The following is a 25,479-nucleotide window of genomic DNA, read 5'->3' on the forward strand; positions in this document are numbered from 1 at the left end:
TCTGAGTATTTTAGAAACTGCTGTACAACCATCTCTAGGGTTTACAGAGAATGGCCCGAAAAAGAGAAAATTTCCAGTGAGCAGTAGTTCTCTGGAAGACAAAGTCTTGTTGATATTAGAGTTCAGACAAGAATAGCCAGACTGCTTCAAGTTGATAAGAAGGCAACTTTTCCTTCTTCTATTGTTTGCTTCATTTAGGGGTCGTCACAGGACATCACCTGCCTCCATCTCTGCGTATCCCTCGTATTGTCCTCTGTCACAGCAACCCGCCTTCACTATATCCATGGATCTTCTCTGTGGTCTTCTTCTTTTCCTCTTGTTTGTTCAACATCCTTCTTCCAGTATATTCACTATCCCTCCTCTGCACATGTCCAAACACATGAGCCTTGCCTCTCTAGTTACTTAATCTGTTCCACTGATATACACATTTCTAGTTCTGCCATCCATCTCCTGCCTAACATCACCTGTCCATCAACACTGCAAACAAGAATGGGCTCAGAGCAGATTTCTTACGTAATCCTTCCTCCACTTTGATCTGTAACTCCTACCGCACACCTCACCGTTGTCTCTCTGTCCTCACACATGTCCTGCACCACCCTCACATACTTATGTGCCACTGCACAGTTCCTCTTCTCTAGTTCTACAGAGACACAGCGCAACTTCTGAAGTGCTCTTTCTCGCCATGTAGTCATACTCTCAAGTTAACCTAGCTTTAAAAAAATCAGTCCTATATCTGCATGGTATGATTCATCAACTTTATCCCTCTGTAGTTATTAAAGCTCTGCACATCACCCTTTTTCTTGAAAATCGATACCAGTAAAATTCATCAGGCCTCCTCTAATTGATCAGGATTGTGTTAAACCATGTTGTTAAAAAGCCCAATGCTCTCTCTCCTAATCATCTCCATATTGTCTCAAACTTATTTCTGGAACAGGACAATAATTTCATCAGCTCTTAGTCCAACAGAAGATCTTTGGGAACAGGAGATTCACATGATGGAGCTGAAATATGCAGGCACTATGTGATGCTGTCATGTCAATATGGACCAAAATCTCTAAGGAATATTTTCAGCACCTGGCATGAAGATGCCTCTAACAGTACTAGTAAGGCGTAGCTAACAAACTGGACAGTCAGTGTATAGGCTGGCACAAAAAACAGTGTGGGATACTGTTTAAGCCAGCTGATCTTTCAGTATCTTTTGTTTTATGAGAGTATAATCAGAAATGTTGGAAGCTTGCACTTTCAGATTCTAAAAATACCGCATGAGTCAAAGCCAGATATGACTGTCCATTTCTCTTTTGATTTTCCAAATCAATTTTATATCATGCAAATTCAATAGAATCCCATTCAACACGCTACCTAATGTGTATGTCTGTGAAGGTTCTCAGTCATCCAGGTCATCGTAGTCAAAGGAGCTTGCAAAGAAAAGCATCTGGACTTCTTTAAGTTACTTGAAGACGTTTCACCTCTCATCCGAGAAGCTTCTTCAGTTCTAAGGTCAAATGGTGGAGAGTCCCAGATATAAACCTAGTGGGAGTATCCCCCCACAGAGGGACAAAAGGACCCCCTGATGATCCTCTAATCCCCTGAGCCAAGGTGTGAAACTGGGTGTGGGTCCCAATCAGCCAGAGTTTCGGGTGAGTTCATTGTGAAACCTGGCCCCACCTTATCATGCGAATTCCTGAGATCAGATGGCCCAGGATGTGAGTGGGCGTTAAGGCGTGTGGGAAGGGATCTCAAAACTGGATTATAGATGGCAGAGAGTTGGTGTCGTAAACCACCGCCTCTGTTCAAAGATGGTCGCTCACAGTGGACATAGATGGCTTCTTTCACTCCTCTTTCAAACCATCTGTCCTCTCTGTCCAAAATGTGAACATTGGCATCCTCGAAAGAGTGTCCTTTATCCTTAAGATGCAGATGGACTGCTGAGTCTTGTCCTGTGGAGGTGGCTCTTCTGTGTTGTGCCATGCGCTTGTGAAGTGGCTGTTTGGTCTCTCCAATGTAGAGGTCTGGGCATTCCTCGCTGCACTGTACAGCATACACCACATTGTTAAGTCTGTGTTTTGGCGTTTTGTCAGACAAAACGCCAAAACACAGACTTAACAATGTGGTTTCTACCTAATGTGTAGAAAAACAAATGCAACACTGCCAAAGAAAAGCTTTTTCCAGTCTGAACATGTCACTCTGTTCATGATTTGGCACTGTTGAAGCTAACTACTGCCTGGAGTGTAGCATCAACACGCTGAATCAAAGTCTGAGAAACCAGCTTTCTGCCTCACCACCAGACTACCACAGATTTTCCTGAGTGGGCTGCACTGTGAGAAAGATAAGACCCAGGAGCTTGTGTGGTGTTTAAGAGATGTTTTTTCCTCCCACTGGTGGAGCACGCAAGTCTCTGAGGAATACTGTGCTGCTGCACGCTCCTTCCTTTACACATAATCTCCACCAGCAATAAATAAAGACAGGAGCACATGCTCTCTTAGTGGTGAGGCCAATCAATTGGCCTTCTCAAGATTAGCCCTAAACTACTTAGCTCTTAGAGCAGCAAATCCAGAGGCCCTCTGCCCTGTGATGCAGTCAGGTAAGTGTCTCTCAGCTGCTGTGACCTGACATCCCAAACTTTCAGCGGCTACAAAAGAGCTTCAGCAGCTGAACTGAAATTTGCATGCTTTACCCACTGCTACACAACCTGTACTGGCAAAGTGTCTAATTTTGTACAATAAATAGGTCAAAAGGAATCAGATAAACACAACACAGGTTAATTAATCTATAATTGAGAAAAAACACACCAAAAATAATCAGAGCCCCCCCTCCCCAAAGAAATCAATATGTCAAAGATCACATTTAAGCACTTTAATATATTCACACTGAAACTCTAATTATCTCCTGGCCGCCAGTCAGCTGGGATTTCCTTGTCAGAATATAGATTACCTAAGAACACACAGGCCTAGAGAGCAGAGCCTCGGACCAAACCTGCCGCTTCCCGTGGACGAGGATTAAGGTCAACAACCTGGGAATCGCCCTCAGTTTATAACTGCACCAGTGATATAACCAGGCTACCGAGGCATATGTGTTCATAGCACAAATGCACAATGCAGAGGTATCTGATTAAAAGTCCAATTAAGCCTGGCTTGTATTCTCTTTTTTTCTCTTGACTTAAGATGTGGCTTTGAGATGACAATAACAGGTGCTTAAAAAAAAGCAGCTGGTAGTACTTAGGCATAGCGGTTGAGCCAAATGCTGTTAACACTCACATAATAGTCATGCTAACATGCGGCTGTTTTGAGGGAATAATGTTGCTCTCTTAGTTGAGAGCACTTACGCGCTCACGTTTGCTAATTAGCACAAGATATAAGAATCTGAAAACAAAAAAGTCAGAGCAGGGATTCTTCAGGACCCGGAGCAACCATCAGTATAATTCATCTTGAGGGGGGAATCAATTCTTCTTCTGTCCTCTGCTCCCTTTAGGGGTTCCCACGGCAGATCAGCTACCTCCCTTTCAACCTATCCCTCCTTGCACCAACCCTCTGCATGTCCTCCTTCACTAGATCCATGAATCTTCTCTGTGGTCTTCCTCTCTTGCTCCTGCCTGCCAGGTCCATATTTAACAACCTTTACCCAGTATATCCACTACCACTCCTCTGGGCATGTCAAACAATATCACCCTTGCCTCTTTAACTTTCGCCATGAATGCTGGTGCCAAATCTATTTTTTCAAGATTTACTTCTAGGAGATTACCAACATCATCAGAATTTATGACATTTATGGACAAAACTCTGAGGCTATAATCAAGAAGTAGATTTTGCAGGATCTGGTTTGTTGTCTTGCATGCCATGGATATCTGTATCAATCCATCCAATATAGAAAGTCCTGGTTTAAGCGAATTCTCTGAAGAACTCAAAGACTCGGTGCTATCTAAATCAGATTCACGCAGCATAAAGTAAAGTGCACAATGTCATTGTTTGTTGTTCTCTGGGGAGGCCATTCAGAGTGCCTCCTTTATACCATGTTGGAAACATACCAGAAGTGAGCAGCTGCTAAATCAGTTACAGACACCACCAGTGGGATTTTTAAAAAAAAGAAAGACATTTTGCTGCGTGTGCTCTTGTTGTGTTTTTCCTCTGTTTGGACTGACACTGAATGTGTGAACAGCTGTACTTATTTTTGAGGAAAAAATAAGCATGGTGGTGCGAGACCTGTGTTGGCTTCATAAACTTTGCAAAGCTGCATTACACTGCACATTTTAATATAGCAGAGTTTAAATCTTCTGCACTCTGCATGAACCTGTAGCTGTCTCCAGAGGATGAGATATATAGTCCTGGTCCTGAGGTAAAAGCTCACATTTAAGAGTGCTGGTAGAGAAACTCAAGCAGAGAAATAAGCCAGCAAATGAATGAAAGAGCAGACAGAGGCTCAGTAAAGGCAGCTGTTGCTGTGCGTCTGCAGGCTGAGTTGCCGGGACTAGAGAATACCCGTTTTTCTTCTGGCAGATGGAGCGTGACCAAGAACCATGGCAGGAAAACTGTGATTCCTGTAATCTGAGGGAAAAAATCAGCTGAAGGAAGGCTTGCGGTTAAGCAAATAGTAAGCAATTATAAAATGATGACAGATCAATCTTTCCATGGTGTGATGCATGCTCTACTTTTAGAGGCATGGTTTACACTATTTTGCTGTGTAATAATGTTGTAATTACTGTGGCCGCTTCAGGGATCTTTGGAAGTTAAAATACGGTGGTGCAAATGTTACACCCAGCTCATGGCTTTTCAAGCACACCCAAAAACCATTACTGTACGCTGTATGGTGAGCACTACAACATCTGCCCGAGGAAATGTGCACAATGGACTCATGCTTTAGAGTGCTGGAGCTGAAGGGTTTTCAGAGAGTGAAACAACCCACTCTGACTAATTTAGCCATTCATAAACAATGGACGAGGGGTTAACATGAGTGTTTCTGTGAGTAAGAGGTTTAAAACGCAATCTCTCGTAGGTGTGTGAAGTTTAAATGCGGGCCTGGGGTTTGTCTCACCGAGAGAGATTATCACTCAAAGCAGCCGAGGTTTTCGGTCTCGCAATGCTGCCTCGTTTTTTAACTGAGCGGAAGATATCCATGGTAACCTCTTGGATGTGGCATGGCGACTCTGCTCTGGTGGCGGCTCAAAAATGTGTCGAGTGTCACTCTCTTAGCCAAACGACTCAGTGAAATGATTTTTCCAAAGCATCGACGCAAACACCAACATGAATGAGACAATTTCTCAACTGTGGCCATGAAACAGATCTCTTCTGTCTTTTAGAAAAGGGTTCCAGCACAGTGAGGAAACAATCTGTATCATTTGACAAAAAAAAAAAAACTATAAACAGGCTGTCATCAGCTGTTTAAGCCGTAATTATCTTCTGCCGTTTTTCACATTTTTAGTAGTCTATGTGGGATTTCTGAGCGTTATTGCAACTACTAAGCAACATTTCTTTAATAGTGAGGACCACTTCTGTGAATATGTACATCATGAACATAGACATGGATCTACATCCACATATATGGCGGTCAAGAAGTGCCAGCACAGGCAAAGTGTGGGCAGACAGCCTCCCCCACACAATCACTGGTGAAGGTTGCTGGAGGTCTATGTACACACCAACAATTTTATGCTATTAATTTAAAAATCCTACTTCTGAAGTTATTGCATTCACATTATTTTCAGAAAACTTAATCTCTTTTAAGAAGACACTCTATCTGGTCGTTAAGTGATGATGTGACGAATCCTACTTCCGGGCCTAAAGTAGTCTGCGTTTAATATGGCTTTTGTGTTGTTAACATGTTTAATGTTTTGTATTTTCTTCTATTTAATCTCAAAAAGCTCCTAAAACAGTCAGTGATCACTGTTGACCTCCCTCGGTTTTTATTACCGCTAATCATTTATTTAAGCTCAGTTTTTAAAACCTTAGGATGTAACTACAGCCCAGCCCATGCAGCAGTATATGAATGACTAACCTATTGTGGATGGATTATCTCAGTTGTTCTCCTGGCTGAAGTTAGGTCCTTTTACAGCATCCTGCCTTGCGATTACATTTGTTCCTGACCACCGAGAACACTCACGTTAACTTTTATCGAGTGGAAAAAAAGTTAGCTTGTTTATATTATGCTAACATAGCTGTGTCGCTAGCGGCCACGTAGCACATCATTATATACCAGCTAGCCAAACTTCAGTAACCCTACAAACGTCACTGCTGTTTAGTTTTCTGTCCTCATTTATGTTGGAAGTGATAACAGAGCTGTACGTTTTAATTTGTTTCCAAAACCCCGCAGTCAAGACATGCTATATTGTATTTAGATAGAAGCTAGCGAGCTAACTTCCTGCTAACTTCTAACTCCGTTAAATGTCATAAATTCCGTTTTCATGGATGCCTGGATGTTAAACTCAATTGTTACACCTGCTAGAGCAGAACGCTGATCATTTTATTAAAGATGAAAGACTTTAGACAGTTTTTCAACTCTCAGTAATGCCATAGTGGTCGTTTGATATATGGACCTGCAGCGGAGTTTAGGCCCAGACACGGCTAGTGACGTCAGACTTAACGACCGGATACCATGCAGACATACGCCATTTTTCAGCTAATAGCTCTTCTTGTTGGTACACAAATGCACTGTGTTGCCTTCCGCATTAAAGAAATGGAAACAAATGGCTCCTTGGAAGCAAACATAAAGGGTGCTTCAAGACTTTTGCACAGTAATGTACAATACCTCATTCTTGAACTGTGGGGAACGGATTAATGCGCAGTCCTATAGGTGCTTTGACCCTATTCTGCTTATAAGCCAATAGTGGTGGTAACACTGGCAACAATCCCTCACAGATAATGGACGTATACACAGTATAGGCTCGATATTTAGCAAGAATTCCTGGATTCTGTTGAATCAGCCATCAGCTGTTGCTTTTCTCCTTTGTCGGCTCTTTGAAACTTCTGGTTGTTTTCACAAGAAAAACGATAGGTTACTGACGTTGCATGGCAGTACACAAAGACGCCAAACATCCTTCACCTCCCACTTTTAACATAAAGGAGGAACTACTTCATGAACCACTCTGCAGCACAATGAACATTTGGGGGGGGGGGGGTTACCTAAATTACCTAAATTAAAGGGAAAGTAGTTCCATTAGTACATTCTGTGTTCTCTGCAGCTATTTCTATTACTTGCCTGTATATTAGCTGTTTGCTCACTGTCTACGTGCCCACTTTGCTTGAGATTGTTCTTGATCGACTGGTGTGACTGTCTCTGGTGGAACACCACATGCTGGGTTAGGCTAGCAAGCTCCAAGTCTCTGATTTCTGCTCTTTTTGTCATGGAATCTGTCTCCTGTCCGTCTTCACCAGAGCAGGAATGCCACATTTTCAATAACCAGCAAAAAGGCAGGAAAAGAGGACAAGAGGTCATCATTTTTGCAAAATTACGCTATCGTACTATTTTGTTTACTCAGCATTGTTCGCCACAAATGCTGGGCTTATTCAAACCCCATGGTTCACATCTGACTGCGGAGTGTAATCACCTACTTACATTACGGTCATTCAAGTGCAATTTCTCTGACTAAACAGGCTAAATGCTTCCATGCTGCCTCTCTGTCTAAAGGAGGTCAACTGAGCCTATGTGAACGAGCACCCAGACAACATTGCTCCATAATGACTCCCAATGAAATAAAGCAAGTGAGTCATCCAGTACGACAAGACCTGTGTCTCCAGAGAAACGTCACAACAAGATAAAATATCCCCAATTCTGCTCCTCTAAAGGTTATCAAGCAGCTTGACTCTCTTATTGGACTCGTGTGGTTGACGAGGACACAAACAGGAAAGCTTCATTCTGGCTTTGACAAAAGGCAACTTGAACTGGCTATTCTGCAAACACTTGGCATGACAAGTTCTCTTAAGGAGTGCTCCGAAGACCTAAAGTTCCCTGAACAGGCCGATCCCAACCCCCGCTGGTTGTCTGAAAGCAGACGTCCCCTGGAATGAATCCTCTGATATCACAGAGCTCTGACTCTTTTTGCTCCAGACTTCCGCGCATCGCTTCTCAATAGAGATGGACGAAAAGCTCAAGAGCAGCTCGACTAAAGGTCAAATCACACATAAAAGAAAAGTGAGGAATCCCCCCCCCCCAAAAAAAACTTTCGAGTTTGGTTTCTCCAGGACAAATGATAACTTTTAGTTTGCTAGTCTCCAAAGTAGATTATGCAACAGTTTCCACTTTAATAACAAGGGGTAAGAGAGGGCAGCGTTGTTATGGTAGACGCTCTCCGGTAGACGCTCTCTGGTGGGCGTAAGTACAGCTGGGGTTTCTGGTTTAAATAGTTCACTCTTTCTCTATCTCTCTCTCTCACACACACACATGCTCTCATGTCCCTCCCTCAATCTCTGCTTCATTCACCCTGACTCTTCCTCCCACACGTTTCTTCTATTTACCCACGAGACCCCAAATTCAATTACAGTCAGGGTGCCGTGGGAGGCAGACTCAGGTGCAGCTGAAAGGCATTCTCGTACACAACATGTTGGGCAACTGCATCATGGGAGTGACTTCACTGCAGGCAGAGCTACAGCGCTGACCAAATGCACAGCCTTCAGCACTTTTTTATGTTTTAATTACCCATCAAGTATTGCAGAAAATAACACGAGAAAAAGAAGGGCAGCACATGTGTTGCACAAATTTCTAACTGATAAGAAGATTTCAGCAGGAGAGCAGCAGAGGTACAGCCACAGCACCCGGAGTGGATAAGGATAATCCCATGATATCACACTGCTAGTCCGTTCTGACATGTTAATTAGCCCTGCGAATCTCAATGAAAAATTCATAATTTATTGAAGAGGGGCACTGCTGTCGTGAAGCTGCTGTGCAGCCGAGGCAAACCAGCTCTCGTGAGGGTCTCACCCTTTATCTGAGACCAGAAGGACATCACAGGGAAGACTGCGGGCTCACTAAGAGCGGCACGGCCGCCACACCCATCACGAGCTGTGATGTCTACCTACCCCGCTGCTACTCAGTCAGTGGGATACAGCAGTTCAAGAGCTTAATGAAAAGCGAGCCCATCGAAGCTGCAGTCAAATGGCGTGTGGAAGTCAGAGGATCCCCCGTCTTCACGAGTCGGTCACGAGACGAAAAGAATCACGGGTTATATTTGCGTTCGCCTCGTCCTTTCTTTGCAAACTGACAGCAGGCAAATGGTCACATCGGCAGATAGAGTCGACCGTCGCTGCTGTGTGAACCAAACAAATACGATGATCCTCCACAAAGAGATATCCATCTTGGTTACCATAGGAACAAGACTTATTATAAAGGCATCAGTTTTCCCAAAGCACCTGTGCACAGTATAGGAAGCAGAGCAGCATGATATTGTCAGGCACAACATGACAGCGTCGGTGACAGCTTTCATCAGTGGCTCTGTGCTGTTTCACTCTGTGTCTCCACGAAATAGTGTGGATAATGTACGGGGAACTGAAATCTACATTTACAGCTGTGTTTACACTGTCACCTGTTTGCTTTTGCTTTACAGGGAATTGAGGGGTTACGCGTAATGGAAATATTTGCTATACAAGAGCTCCAGTAATACAAGTGCTCTCTATTTGCCTCATAGGAAAAACAGCCAAAATATTTCTGAGGACAACATTTCCTTTCATTATTGATTAATATAGAGACTATGTTTCCTTATTAATAGCTTATTAACACAAATAACTGTAAAAATGGTGTTGATTAATTTTCCATTGTCTAGTTGTTGGTTAATTGTATGTTTTTGCAGCCTTTAATTGTGATACATGATGGCTATCTAAATTCAGCATGCTGCAATACACTTCGAGTCTGGGAAGGCTTTGGCTAGCTAGAAACATAACTTCACAAAGTTAATCCAACAAAACCCCCATAATGTTGCTCAGTTGTTCCCAAGTAAAGCCAAAGATGAGCTCTGGTATTTCTTCACCATACTCAGTCAAAACCATGCAACTGCTTGGTCATCCTTCTTTGGGAAATCCACTGCTCTGATAGGCAGCAGCAAGAATCTGTAGGCAGGGACAGATATTTTGTTCTGAAAGCTTTGTGGGTTGTGTTTGAAGACTTTTACGTGTTTGAGTGTGCTTCGACTGCATGCAGGTAAACAGACTTTGCGGGCAGCAAAAGATGGCCTGATTTTCATGAATTTCAAACCCATCTGCTGCTGTCTGATTATTTAATTGGTTTACATGTATTAACAATGACCAGAGCAAGAAAAAGGAAGATTAGCGCACAACTATCTGGATGCAGGAAACACTTGAAATCCTGGAAAACTGGTTTTCCTGGCAGACAGTCATGTACCTGACTCAGATTGATATGAAAACCCCAGATGGAAACTAAGTATACATAGATATTGTAGTTTTACATCATACTGATTTATAGAATATTCAATATGATTGTTTTTGTTTACATCAAACCATCATATGGTATCATTTTGAATGCCTTGATATTGATTAAATGGGCTATTCCACAATCCTTTAAGGTATCCCTGATATTTATCTGGTAAAAATACCGTCTTCCTTTTATCAGTATGTGTCTCTTCACATATTAGTATTCTTAGCCATCAGTTACCGGATAATTCCTGCTGTAGCGCTTCTCCCGTGGCTCTCATCCTAAATGACCTGATTAAATTTCAGGATGTGGGGGACAACAACCCCCGCCACCCTCACAAAAACCCCTCTGTGGGATTTCAATTTCATGCCATGAGAAAAAGGCAACCGAGGGTTCAGAGTTCATGTGAGGAAAGCATGAGAATATTTCCTGGCAGAAGATAGTCAGTCAGTGCAACAATGATGCAAGACGCATGAATGCCACCGTTATTTTTGATCTTCTTTCCCCCCCCCGTCCTCAATCTGTATCACCAGTGGAACATCTGACGCAGGCTTTCATCTTTTCACTGCATGTCTCAGCTTTTAAAAACCACACAAATCTTCCATTTATTTGACTTATTTATTTATTTTTATAGTCAAACTGAGCATATGACCCCCGCCCCCCTCTCCCTTGCCATCCCAAACACAATGCCATCTTTCAGGGGAAAATGGGTCAATCAGCAGTGAAACGAAGACGAGCTAATAATGCCCCACAACTTATTGTGAGTCACATTTTAAGTAAGAGGTTTTGAATGCAAAAAAAAAAAAAAAAAAAAGCGATGAGGGCTGCGTCTCCTTCCTGAATATGTTACTCATAAATGATGTGCAGCAGTGAATCCCCATGCCAGCGCCCTGCTCTCATATTAATGCTCCGCATGGAAACCCCCCACTCCTCAACCCAAGATCCCCGCTTCTTCCTCCCTCCACCCCTTCCCGAGCAGATATCAGTGGAAGACAGAACTCTGCAGCACGGCAGCCGGATCAGACGCTCCTCACCCACCTCTCTGCGTAGCCATGGCAACCCACACATAGACCGGCATGATTACACGTGCCCTTTCAAACAAGAACCCGTACAGTGTTGAAATTCGATGTATGTGCACAGAAAGAACATCAGCCGGGGATCCAAACTAACACCTCGGAGGGTTCACGTCCTGCCGCTCAAAGGTCGCGACAGTTGTGCCGGCGAGGCGCTCTCTAACAGCGGAGGGAGGGATGATAAATGACAAATAATTCCTTTCCGTGGCAGGGAGCCACACGAGGCAGCTGAGTGTGTTTTCTAAGAGTGAATAACAACAGATTAAAGTTGGCTGAAGCAGTACTATCGGGAGAGCGGCGCTTAAGAACAGAAAAAAGAAATGTTTCTATTTTAAGGCTCCCAAAAGAGAACAAATGTAATATGTTAGCAGAACAGGCAAATATCACATGCTCGGATGCTTGTGATTCCCAGTCTCCTTGCGGTATCGGCGCCTCTTTCTAATTGTCTCCCCAGCCAGGTTGCAAACACTTTTCTCTGGTGACATGCAAGATAAAAATCAGAGAGCTGCTATTTATCTGGAAGCTCTCTCCAATGAATCCCCTCATTCACAAAGACTGAGCTTGCTCTAACAGGGGATGGAGAGATTGCCATGGTCACCATCTCCTCATTGGCCGCAACAGATGCACACTATACAAGTCCCCCCCCCCCCCCCAAAAAAAAGCTACTAGAGTAACAACACAGTTAATTTAAAGAGATTTGGCTTGTACTCATGCATGACTCATATCAGGAAGAGGAGAGTGACAGTAATGGGTTTAGAAAACTCATTGACATGGTGTAAAAGGTAGGGGAGAGTTGGATGTGTTGCTCTGTGCATCATAGCTGCTGCCCCATTCCCCCGAATGCTCTAACAACCAATCAAATCCCATTTGTATTCGCATTCAGCCAATGACAGCTCATCAAAAAAAACGCTGGCGCCAAATCATCCTCTGTGCGCAAATCATTCATCCACTACCTCTGTCAGTTCTCCCCCCTAAAGCGCCGGGAGGCTGGGGGAAGCAGACCGTGTCCCCACCGCAGCTCCGAATTTAACAGGATTTAGCACACTGCTCCCAGACTAGACCGTCTTCCTCTCTCTTAGCTCTGCCTCCCTTTACGCTCCACGTGTCATGTTTATAAATACAGAACATGAAACGTGCGTTATGCGCGCAGATAATACGCATGTTGAATTTCAGTGGTGTCGACCCGTCCCGCTGTGCAGACACAAAAGATTTCAGAGACTCCCTTTGCATAAATACATTGAGCTTGGAGTGGAAATCTAGGCTGATTGCTTTCTATCCCAGTTAGTATTTATGCACGTTATTAACAACAACCATCAGAGAAAATATGCTGATGTATTTAAAGTCATCGATAAAACAACAAGCAGAAGGTTTTCAGTAATGCAGTTTAGACACAAATGAGCTATAATATAAAACAGGTAAATATGAATACACCTGTTATTCCCGGCTATAGTGCTGCAGTCAACTGCGACTAACAGTTATTTCCATTACTGACAGATGAGCTACTTCTGTGCAATCGGTCAAACAGTGACAATTATTGATTAGTTTCCCAAACTAGAGAATAACTCATCATTAAATTGTCTTTACCTTTGACCCATTTTTTTTTTTTACCAAATTCACATACTAAGAGGCTAGAACTACTGCAGGTCTGGCATATGTGCTTAAAATGTGCCTGTAATGATTATTCAAATATTAAAATAGATTCAGATTCGTTCCCTTTTGGTCTGTATGGCTAATCTGTCATCTGAAATTGGCAGCACTGGTATAGGTTTTAGGGCTTCCTCGTATCTGACTCCGCATGATTAAATTACCATAATTGTTTTAAAGAGATAGAGCAAATGTATATAAGCCATTAGGGTGGAGATTCTTGGTACCAGAAGTTTTATGGTTTCCATTTTTAGTCCTCTTATAGTCCATTTGCACTGACCAAACACACAGCAGGCTTTGGTTGGATGCAGCTGAACAACGCTCTCTGTGTAGAGAGCAAAGCCGTCTTGAAATCAGCTTTTAAAATGTAGCTTTTTATTTGATTTATTTAGCATATTTAAAACTTATCAGCATACATAACAAACGAGCAGCTCGTGGAAAAAGATATTCAACTGATGCACTAAGAAACCCCAAACTGAAACTACCATGACTGTCATTTTTATTAACGGGTAAACATTTAGGAAAACGTATGCGTCACGCCACAGCTTCATAACATGAGTACAACACCACAACTAATGGACGGCTTTGTGCAATTAATTAGCTGTATTGTACACTAATGACAGTGGATTGAATGTCAGATTTAATAAGTACGCTGATCGGTACGTGCTGCATTTGCCAATCCCATTGCTTCCTTTTTATTAAGATCAATGTTCAGAATGGAGCTATTTATGCACCCCTGGTACTCGACTCTCCATATGCATCTGGGCGTCGCTCCACAGGTGTGTACTTGTCCTCACTGCCGGTCAGTCAGTCACTGAACAACCATACATAAGCTGTTTAAGACCGAGCTGAAAGAAGCCCTTTATCGTGCTTCTGCTCATTAAGTCAGGACCTCATTGCCATTCAGCGGACAACAAGGCACACTAGAGCTCCTCTAATTGCTTCTCATCACAGTGAATGGGTGACAGCATATGGGGAGAAAAGTGGAGAGTGGCCGGATGATGCTAAGCCCTCTGGACTGGTGTGAGAGTAGGCTTGTTCTAAAGAAGGTCCTCTCTTTTGTGACACAGCCCTCTTTTAGCCCGGGTGGCCCCTGCTTCCCCGGTTTCCTCTGAACACTTTCAGTTAAGAGGATGAGAGAGAGAGAGAAATCACATCCAGCAACAGAAAATAGGTTAAATATAGATGTCTGCGTTCATAGTTAGCATAAAAAAATCTACTCAGTGAAACATTCTTGATTAATTTTTTATCATTTCACACTAAAAGGATGCCTAAAAAGGAGTGGAGATGGATCCAGCATCCTTATTTAGTTATGTAAACTTTAAATATGTCAGACTGACAGGCTCTCAGACAGCGTCGTGATAATCAGGCAGCAGCATTTTCTGCAGGATACCGGTAATGGCTACAGAGCCTTGCCATCTTCTCTTCTTCTGTTATGCTACATCTTCTTCTTTGCTCCTCCCCTAAAAACACATGTACACATGCATACACTTGCAAACACAAGCACAAATCATGAGACAAGCTAGTGCAACCACAAATGACCGCAAAACAAGGCTCTCACACTGTGCTGAAACAAGGGCACATAAATCAGGTAATTTCATTTTATTATTCCTATTTATTGATTCATTTTTATCCCCCTGTGGCTTCATGTGGGGAAAAGAGTTTCACTGGGGGAGGGAGGGAGTAGGCTTCCACCCTAAGACAATGGTAGGAGAAGCGCCGAACACCAGTGGGGTGTTCATTAACATGTTTATTTTCATCCACTGATTTGTAATCTAAACTGATGGCTCAAACTCTGATGCATCAACACCCCCGAGATTCACCGACAACACGCCGTGTTTTGCACCACGTTCTCATTTTCTGCTATTGTACAAAAGCTCGGGGCTTTGAAAAGTCGAAAAGAAGGGCGATAGAGTGAGTATGAAGTAAAAAAAGTAACATAAATCAGCTCAAAACCTCAAGAGGATGCAGTGTTGGGCAACAATAGCAATAAACTTAATTTTTACAGCATTTTTCCAAACCAGAATGACAAGGTCCTTAAATTAAATCTGCAAAAATGCCAGCATTAAACCATTTCAAAATATATAAAGAGAGGAAAAGAAAAGAGAATTATAAGGCTATGGTTGTAATGTTATACAGCTTGTCAATGCAGGTGGGTTTTTGAAAGTTGTTTAAAACAGGGAACTGATTAAGCTGATCTAAAGGTAAGAAGAAGTTTATTCCATGGCAAGGTTGCCATCTGCTTTACGCCTTGAGTGTGAAATCTGTAACAGCAACTGATTCCCTGATCTGTGGATCTCGGTGCAATGTTGGATAAGGTGTTCAGTTACATTATCATAGAATTGGTTTGACCTTGACAGTAAATCTACATTCACTGGCTACTTTATTAGGTACACTTGTCCAACTGCTCAGTCAAGCAAATATCTAGTCAGCCAATCACATGGCTGCAGTTCAATGCATTTGGGTATGTAAACATGGTGAAGGCGCTTACTGAAGTTCAAACCGAGCATCAGAATGGAGATGAAAGGCGAACGTGAATGTGGCATGGTTAACGGTGCCAGACAGGCTGGTCTGAGTTTTTCAGAAACTGCTGATCTGCTGGGATTCTCCCACACAACCATCTGGCTGTGTGGGAGTGGTCCAAAAAAACAGAAACTATCCAGTGAGCAGCAGTTCTCTAGGTGGAAATGCCTTATTGATGTCAGAGGTCAAGGGGAAAATGCCAAGACTGCTTTGAGCTGATAGGAAGGCAACAGTAACTCAAATAACCAAGTGTTACAACCAAGGTATGCAGAAGAGCACACCGATCTGGTACAGCAGCAGAAGACCACACGAGATGCTACTCATTTCAGCAAAGAACAGAAAACTGAGTCTATAATGCAAAATTGGACAATAGAAGAAAATAAAAACTTACATTTCTGCTGTGACCTTCAAGTGGAAGGATCAGAATTTGTAGTAATGGATCTATCCAGATCACAAAGACCAAATCACCCTAAACTGGTTTCTTGAATATGAAAGCATCCAAGTAAACCCATCTGGGATGTAGTGGAACAAGAGATTCTCATCATGGATGTGTAGCCAAAAACACTGCAGCGATTATGTGATGCTATCATGTCAATATGGGCCAGAATCTGTTAAGGATGTAATGTGTAAAAATACCAAGACTGAACTAGACTTCTAGCATGCCTATTGAAATTGCCCAGATAACGCACAGCTTACTGGCAAATTAGCAAATAACACCAACATAGTGGCAGTCTGTAGTAACTGTTCCAATACTCACAGATTAAGTGAATACTTTGAAGCTGAGGTGACTGAGTGGAATTCAGGTGATCGTAATATAAGAAGTATTCATCCACTGGGGAACAAGAACAACATGTCTATTCAGCAGTTTTGTGTGATGCTTAGCTTGAATAAGAAGCACGCCGTGGTTTAATCTAAACCTGTATGTACTGTTGATGTTATTAGTTATTAGGAAAGAAAAAGTATTGCAGTAAAAACCGCATATGGAAAGCGAATTAAAATGCATAGAGATTAAGAGGTTTGTATTTAATTAATTCAGGATTTGCCTCAGCAGGTAGACTTTTAACAGGGGCTGTGGCTGTAATGGACAAAGTGAAGTGAAAGCAGGAGAGGACAGACTGCAGTCCTCAGTGGCTCATTATAGTGAGAGAGGAAGACCAGCAGTAGGAGTGCAATATGATAGAAAGAGAGAGAGAGATGGTATGTGTCTGAATTTCTAATGTTTTGCTAAATCAGAATCAGCTTAGATGTATTCCATATAAGGTTGTACCTGATGCTATTCTAGCAGAAAGGTTTGGCCCGATGGATTTGAACTCCTTCATTCATTCACAGGAATGAACATAACTCTCCTCCACTCTGCCTTCATCATCCCTTCCCCCACATGCCAACTGCTAAATGCATCCTGCAATAACACTCTTCACGGACAAAATCTGCAGAGCTTCCACCAGCCATCAGCAAACATAAGCATCAAAACATCAGTACACACGGTGTCGGCGTATGTTAGCCCGAGGAACGCAAGACCAGACGGCAGTCTGTTCTCCTGCCCCACTGAATCTAAACCAAAACGACTTTATTTTCAATCTTCTGCTTTTTTTTGGAATTAAACAAAAACGATGGACTAGATTTTAGTCATGTTTCAGGAGGCCAGTCTACCGCTGTCCAGGTTTTTGCAGCCAGACTTTATCAGCATCAACACAAGTGTTCACAGCCAGAGTGCTAACTAGGCCACAGCATGGTATGCGACCCATGAGAAGGCTCTGTGGCCCCTTTTTGTTTCTCAACCATCTGATACTCTGCCCGCTGAGGTGGAAACTTACCCCTCTCAAACAGAGGAACGGGAACTGAAGCCTTCGGTATCAGTAACAGGGTGAGGTTAGACATTTTATGTTTTCTTAAAGAGACGCCCCCCCAAAAAAAATTCCTGCCTTGAATCACTTTGACAATAAAATCATCTGAGATGAGTTGCCTCTTCCTGAACAATGCTGCATGTTCCTGTTGTGAAATAAAAGACTGGATAATTGCTTGACAGATGTGTTTTGTAGACCATGCAGCTATCTCACTTCACTGCTGCGGGGAAGAGATTAACATCAGCACAGTGTGTACAAAGTTGACATATGTCTTCTGTATCTCAGGGATAGTTGGGTTGCGACTTGGTGAAACAAATTGTAATTACTGCTGAAAGAAAGCAACTCGCTTCAGGCAACTAAATGTGCTTTAAAATTGCTTTACCTCAACTCCAGTAAAAACTCCTTTCTAAGGTTTTAAAGGTCTCCCTCATGCTGCTAAATCTGGTTCTGACTCATTGGGCCGTGGACTTGGAGCCTTTGGTGTCCTGTGAGGACGTGGGCAGCTGGTGCTTTGAGTCCTGTGGAGTGTGGAATGGGGACTCCGTGAACTGGGCTCGTTCAAGTGGATGCTTGATCTGATTGGGATGTGGGGAGTTTGGAAGCCGGATCAAGTGAGCTTTCGGTTCTTTGTCACACTTCTCGAGTAATTCGTGAGCCAATTTTGCTGTGGGGTGGAGTAAACTGTCCTGCTGTGGGAGACTGCTGCCATCAGGGAGTGCCACTGGTAAGAGGAGCTGCATAAGAACCATTAGAAATGCGGTAGATGTCAAAATAATATCCATGTGAACCCCAATCACCCAAGATTTCCCAGTAAAACATTGCAATGTAATGAGATAAATAATATTATTAAATTCCAATGATTTTAATGTTGTGACTGATCAGTGTATACACTGTTTGGCAATTCGAAAATAAAGTAACCTTTTGTTTTTAGAAGCTCAACATACTCAAGAAAACAGGAAACTTTGTGACACTGAACTATATGTACATATTAAATAAATAGATGTGTGTGTATGTATATGTGTCTATACATATCTATATATATATATATATATTTTATTTTATTTTTTTTATAATAGATCTTTCCACCCTGAATGCAAGCCAGTGACTGAGATAAATATCTTCTCTGTTGATACCTCTGGGCAAAAAACAACATTCAGGCCACAGAGCTTTTTATCTCAAGTACTGACTTGTGATAAAGGATATAATGTGTGTTAAATTGAGCATGAATAAAGCTTTCTGTTAGCGAGAGCCTTTTGTTACCCTCCCCTGATTTGCAGCCTCAGCTTGTTTCAGGCCAGCTTGGCGAGAAAACGTTGCAAACTCACCATCACAACCACTCAGCTACATAATGAAGGACATTTTAGGGCCTTGCAAAAAGGGTCACTTACATATATTTCTTGTAGTGCACAGTATTTAGTCGTTTAATGTTCTTTTTCACCACCGAAGATCCAAAGTGTCAGCGTGTGTACTCCTTGGCGGTTAGAGTAGTGTTAAACACAGCTTTGGGACACTGAAACGTCATAAAAAATGTATTAAACTCTGAGGTTGAGATCACCTTTGTAAGCGGAGTTTCCCATTGCAGGTTTTCCACAGATTGCAAGCCCTGAAGCGGACTAAAAAAAAAAAATCCCTTCCACTCCTGCTCTAGACTCATATCAAATTTAAGCATCACCGGCTGGATGATATTGCAGTTGACAAACTAGCGTGAGAAAAACTAGTACAAAAAAAAAAAAGTAGACATAAACAAGAGTGCAATTAAACAGGATTTCACTGGGAGAACCTAGTGAGCGTTAAGTATTAGAAGAACATATGACACCTCTAGAAAGATTAAGAGTCATGCACTGCCTAAGGAACTGCATTTACCCACACTGCCTTGGGAAACAGCCAAAAGGACACAACCACCCTGCAATGCACACGCACTAACTGTCAGTAAAGCTCAGCAACTTCACTGCCGGGGCCCATTCATACACATTAAACAGGTCCTGTGTGGCTGCTGCTGTATCTGTTTCCCTCCATCACTACTTTTCACTATCTACTCATCTCGCTCCACTGTTTTGGGAGGAAACGCTTCTGGTCACAGAATGTAGCTCGTTGTTCTACTCTATCCTCAGACAAATACCAGTATTTTCTCTTTCTCCTCCCTGCGTTTCTGCCATTAAATCAAAGCCTGAGAACATCGAGAACACGAGCTGTGGGAGGATGAGATTTTGCAAAGTATGTTATCTTCTTCTAAGTGCCTTAAAGGACATAGCTGGTGTTATTGTATATATTGTACTATATTAACACTATCAAGGAAAAGGCCACAGCCATATGCCGTCATGCTGAGGCCCATTTTTACTGCCTGACACGCATCTTCGTTTCTGTACACTATATAAGATGTTTTATTTATTTAATGTTTAGAAATGTTTGAAAACTGTTACACGAAGTACAAAATCAGTTATTGGTCAGGAACTATTTACAACTGCGGATTATCTCTCTCCAGCAGGACAGTGTACATGTGACAAACTGAAACTACACTGCAGTGCTGCCCGTGATCATCATAAGAAAATTTGACTTTTGCCTCCAAATCATTTGCTTTATGTTAAAATAATCCAGTTTCTACACAATGAACATCACAACATGTTTTTATTTTTATTTTTTGCATTTTAAGCATTGTGACCAGATAGTAGAAGGCACTTAGCAATTAGTGTCTAATTTTAGCACATCCGCCTTCGCATACTGTGTCCAAATTTAGAGCCATGTGATGAGAACGTTAATCCTCTAAATCCTAAAGTCAAGAATGGAATTCGAATGGGAGCTCAAACAAGACAAATAAGATATATTCTTGTCTCTCTCGTCTGTACCTATCTGCTTTCATTAAATTATCTAAGATAACACCAGTGTTTGGAAAGCTTTAAGAACAGGGATGCTTTGCTCTGCTTCTCTCTCTTGGTCTCGTTCAGTCGTGCAACATCATAGCATGGGCATGAACTCTCCATGAGTGAGCTGTAAAATCGTGCATCCTTTCCTTGTCATCCAAGGGCGGCATAAAATATTTCCAAGGACCACCTCTGGCCCGTGAGCTGCGTTTTGAGAACCCTGGCAGCAGAAGAATAATTGTGGTGTAGTAATAGCGACAGCTGTAGAGCAGATTTGAAACACTTTGGGAGATTAGGAAAGAGTGAGCAGAAATTGAATAACCCACAATAAACTGGAGGAACCCTGACATTACTAAGATCCATCCAGTTTCATTCAACATGCAGTTACCATGCCAACCTGTTACCAGACTGCAGCTGGAATCGGGGAAATGCTTCTTGGCCACGGTGCGATAATGAAAAGTCCTGTTCAACAACAAGAAAAACGATAATGACTCACCGAGATGTCGAAAAGCTCCTCTGTGTCATCCAGCATACGGACCCTGACGGTGACGTGTCGTCCGGGGGGCATGGCCGGAGGTCTGTGCCCGGGATCTAACGTACTGATGCCAAGGGTCTCCGGAGCTCCGAGGCGCTGCCCTGCGCCAGAGGAGATTGTGTCTGGGTCTGGCTCTGCCATGGTGTGCTGCACTGCTCACTGCTCAGCCTGCATCAAGGGCAAGACAGAAGTCAAGCACAGAAAAACATATTCAACCTAAAGGGTAAAAATCTGAAACTCCCGTCTCACAGCGTCAGCGATGTATGTGCAGTACAGCCCAATGTCTGCATCGGCTCCCAGAGGACGGGCTGCACGACCTTTCATGTCACACAAAACACAGTAATTGCAAATGCAGTATTTGCACTCGCTGCTAATGGCTGATAATTGTTGCCAGTGGGAGACCCAATTAATCTAAAAAAAGAGTGAGGCAAGTTCTTGATTTCAAAGCACAAATCAGGCAGCCCTAATTTGATTTAACAAATGAATCATGAGGCTAGAGTGTAAAAATCAAAGAGCCGGTAGAATGACAGTTGATTTGGGGAAGAAGTAGAATAAACACAGAGTAATAGGAATTAACCGAAAACACTCCAGATGATGAAATAACTATATTGCATCGGTTATCAATAAACTGCAGGTTTAAAGTAGAGATAACAGATAACGTACATCGATTTCTTTCCACTTACCCAATTCAGCTGTCATTGGGCAAGCAGGGAAAGAGATGGGGTACACCTCGGACAAGTCACTAGCCAATCAGAGCTAACACAAAGACAGGCAACTGTTCACTCTCACATCCACCAATTAACATAACACGAATGCCTTTTGGCTGCGGGAAGAAGTCCATGATGGCAAAGGGAAAACATCCAATTCGTGCAACCAGGCTCTTTCCAATCCATAACTAATAGATGAATGGCTTCAACAAGCCACAGAAAGTAACTAACATGACAAATATAAATGATGGGTACCATCGCTACAAAGCATCCAGTGCTGGAGGTTTACATCCAAAACCAGAAAGAGCTGGGGTGCATCTGGAATGTGGGAAAATCTGCAGTATCACTCAGTCAATGACTCTCCCAGATGGCTGAATGTTTTGGACAAAGTCATGGATTCATTTCAGGTTGACACTTGATCAGGCCACTATCCGCCCCCCCCCCCCCCAATCCCCACCCTGCCACCATGTATCTACAGCCAGATCCCCTTAGGCCCTGCTGTCCTGCTTAATTCTCTCTTCATTACACATTCCAGCAGGCTGATGTCATCCTGAGACCTCACCGAGTGGTTCGTCAGAGCACCGAGGCCACTGGGCAGTTGTTCAGCCGCCGCAGAGGTGAACGACTGGTGCCAAGTTTAAGCTGAGAGCTGAATAAGGCATTTCAAAGGAGTGGATAATGTAATCCAGTAGAGTGTGTGGAGAATATAGCCCGAGGACAGTGGACACTGTAAATTCTGTGCGATGATGGTGTAGGGATCGATGGCTAGTAGGTCTGCTGACTGTAATTTTATTTTTTTAATTGATGATTGCTGACTGATTTAAAAATCAGTCGGCTGGGTGATAGAAAACTGTGACAAGCGACCAAAGATAAACAGATATTATTTACAAGAAAGAAAGGAAACAAGAAAACAGGAAAAAGGCAGTTTTACTTGAGGAATGACTGATTGAATAGGAAACCAATTTTCTGTCAAGTGATTGTTAAGGCTGTCAAGGCCATTCTGTCCAGATGTATTGTGGTAAAAGGCTAAAAAAGTAAAGGACACTTTGTAATGCAATTAATCAGGAAAGTTCATCTTTGAGTTCTCTGATATAAGACTTTGGGGACCATGTTGTATCATTTTCACCTGCCTGTACACTGTCATCACAGCGCAGTGGGTGAGAGATGTTGCTGTATTCCAGTTAAAGTGCACGCTCCCTTGGGCTGATCAAAAACAGACCTAAAAGCTGCCACCGGGGCAGTCTGAATGGAAACGAGCATATTTTCCCCAAATCAAGCCCTGTTCTTTTTGACACTTGATCCGAGTGGCCGTCACCGCTCGGTGGCCCTGGCTCTTGATTATTGGCAAGCGTATTATGTCAACTCTGTAAATTCATGGCTTGCATGACCTGCACATGCACGCCACGTAACCGGACACTCTTCAAACAAGGCACCAGTGAAACAGAGGGCAGTGAAAGAGTAGACTCTGATTATTTCAGTCAGCACGTACCCTCCCCTGCACCAAGCATCATGAATCAACCAGTCATGACTCCGGGTCTGTGCGCCTCTCTGAGTAGGTAACACAGGACCAAACAAACACAAAAACAGGCAGTAGTACAGATGGCCTTGTTCCCAGGGCTAGAAAGTGACACAAAGCGTACTCGTCCAGCATACAATGCCAAAAGGGACATTTGCAGACCCCTGAGTGTTTCTCAGGGTAAACCTCCCTGCCTTTGAACTTGTTTGCTTGAAATTCCACACAAGCCTGTAATGTTTAGCTGTGACTGCTGGCTTATTGAGAGTCCAGCGTTGTAACAGTGGCTCCTCTGTGCGCAGAGGCACGCAGGGGCCCCTAGATGAAGTCCACAACTGCACAGCTGGAATCCTTTAATGACAGCTGAATGGCCAGAGGCTGTCTACCTGAGAGAAGCTGCATAACAAAAAAACACAGAGCTCAATTTCTTCTGTGTTTCGCAATCGACACTGATACATGGGTGTGGCTGGCATTGCCTGAAAGGCTTTAAGTTCTTACTGTACTGCTGGCAATGTGACATACGTCCATTAAGTGAAAGGAATGACAACCAACAGGATACGTGTAACTAAGGGATATGCAAAAGAGTCTCAATGACTCGAATGCTACAGTCACTGTAGACTCAGCTCATGGAGTCTGAAGTGTGGTCACACCATAAATATAATGTAGGTTAATAGAGCAGGCTGCTGTAATCCTCGGGACATTATCAGCCAGTACAGTACATGTGACATTAACGCATTGCTCGGACCCACCTGGACAGCCTCTGGAAACTGCTAAATGCACACACCCCGGCACTGTTTGATCTTTGCAATCTTTTAAATGTCACAGAGCGTGCATGGATCGTCTCAGAGAAACGGAACCCCCAACGACTGCGGCGTCTGCACATACTGCTAAGGTATATCTGTGCAATGCAAGCCACACTGCAGGGACAGAAAGGACAGTCCCTAGCAACATAGAAGGATTTTTCACACGGAGTGATAGTTATTCCCCACCTTCGAAATCCAGCATCACGAAACAACACGGGAAAGATACTCCCAAGACTTAACCCTAATCTCCTCAAACAAGTTGAATCACTTCCCTTAAAGAGCACAGTGAGATAGAGGACTCGGGCTGCACGATTCTTACCCCCGTGTCTCGAAATGCGGGCTTGTCCACACGAAAGTATTTCCCAGCTGAAGGGGAAGACTACATCCACGTCCGGAAAAAATTGGGGGAAAATGAATCCCAGATGAGTTTTAGACACAGCTCGCAGCGATCAGGAGGCTTCCTGCGGTCGCCATGGCGGACGACTGAGTGAGTGAGCCGGGGAGAGACGGGATTACATTGAACCGAGCGACGGATCCACTCCTGCTGAATTCACTCAGACAATGAAGGAGGTGCAGCAGCACCTCCACCTTCCGAACAGCAGCTGCACACCGAGGAGCAACAGCACCACCCAGCGGCAGCTGCTGTAAAACAAAACAAACCACTGCATTCAAACTTTATAAGTTAAGATAAGACTTACATTTACCAAGAGAGTGCGAAAACATCCTTAAATGTATTCTTTTCTTCACAGTCGGTGATACGAGTAACCCACAGGCGTTGTACCACTATAGCTATAGCTACACTATGGTTACAATATGGTTATAGTGGCGCTATAGTGTAACTATTGCTTAAGTAACAAAAGTTGTACGATAGTGACATTATAGATAGTTACATCATGTAGTTACATTATTTTTTATATAAAATAGTTGCACTATAGTTACACTGCAGTGGTCCTACAGTTACAGTAGTTACACTATAGTGGCGCAAACCACTTTGGTAAACGAAGGTCACGTTTGTGGAAACGTTAGAGGACCAGCAGGGAAGCTTTAGAGAGCAATCCCGGAAGTTACCTTGAAGGTTACTGCTTAATGGGTATGTGCTGTATTATATTTCCACTTTAAAGTTGTTGTGATTTCAAACTCACTGTTTTCTTCCTTATGTGTGTTATACAGTTGTTTATGTATTTGCCTCAGGCACCAGGAAAAGTTGAAAGGGTAAACAATCACAAGAATTTAAAAAAGAAGAAGAAAAAAGCAGTACTAAGCAATGTCAGCATGTATTGAAACAGGTACTCTTTTGTTAAATAAAAAGTGGAAGTGGTAATGTCCTACCCTCTGTTTCCTCCCGGTTGTGTGTACTGTGTGTGGTCTGCTCACTTATTATCTTATTTTTGGAAATAGAGAGTCACTGATCTAAGGACAGAGGTTAGTCGTGCAACAGCATCCATGCAACAGCATCCTCTAGAGTTTGCCAGAGACTCTTAGCTCAAGGACATTTCTGTAAGACATTGTTCTCTTTTTATCAAACTACTGTATTCTGCGTCACCTATGTAAAAACCAAAACCCTGCAGTTTACCTGAGGTCCAGATAAGTTTGCCATAAAGTGAAATGCAGACGAAATACAAAAGGCCATAATCA

At 42.9% G+C, this 25,479-nt stretch overlaps 1 protein-coding gene across 5 annotated transcripts in view; it reads right to left on the minus strand.

Moving 5' to 3' along the window:
- LOC120717604 (FERM, ARHGEF and pleckstrin domain-containing protein 1-like) overlaps nt 1-24,447 on the minus strand; it is a 58,607-nt gene extending 34,160 nt beyond the window's left edge. The window contains exons 1-2 of one of the 5 annotated variants that reach the window (XM_040005741.1): nt 24,164-24,447; nt 20,783-20,989 (exon numbers count right to left, since the gene is read on the minus strand). In XM_040005741.1, the coding sequence (XP_039861675.1) occupies nt 20,783-20,962 (180 nt within the window). In that variant the 5' untranslated portion in view covers nt 20,963-20,989; nt 24,164-24,447. The remainder of the gene's footprint in view (nt 1-20,782; nt 20,990-24,163) is intronic. The other 4 variants (XM_040005736.1, XM_040005738.1, XM_040005739.1 and 1 more) reach the window with 4 other exon arrangements.
- Nucleotides 24,448-25,479: the final 1,032 nt, after the last annotated feature.

Source organism: Simochromis diagramma, unplaced genomic scaffold, assembly GCF_900408965.1.
Source record: "Simochromis diagramma unplaced genomic scaffold, fSimDia1.1 OVJJ01000501.1, whole genome shotgun sequence".
Classification (NCBI taxonomy): domain Eukaryota; kingdom Metazoa; phylum Chordata; class Actinopteri; order Cichliformes; family Cichlidae; genus Simochromis; species Simochromis diagramma.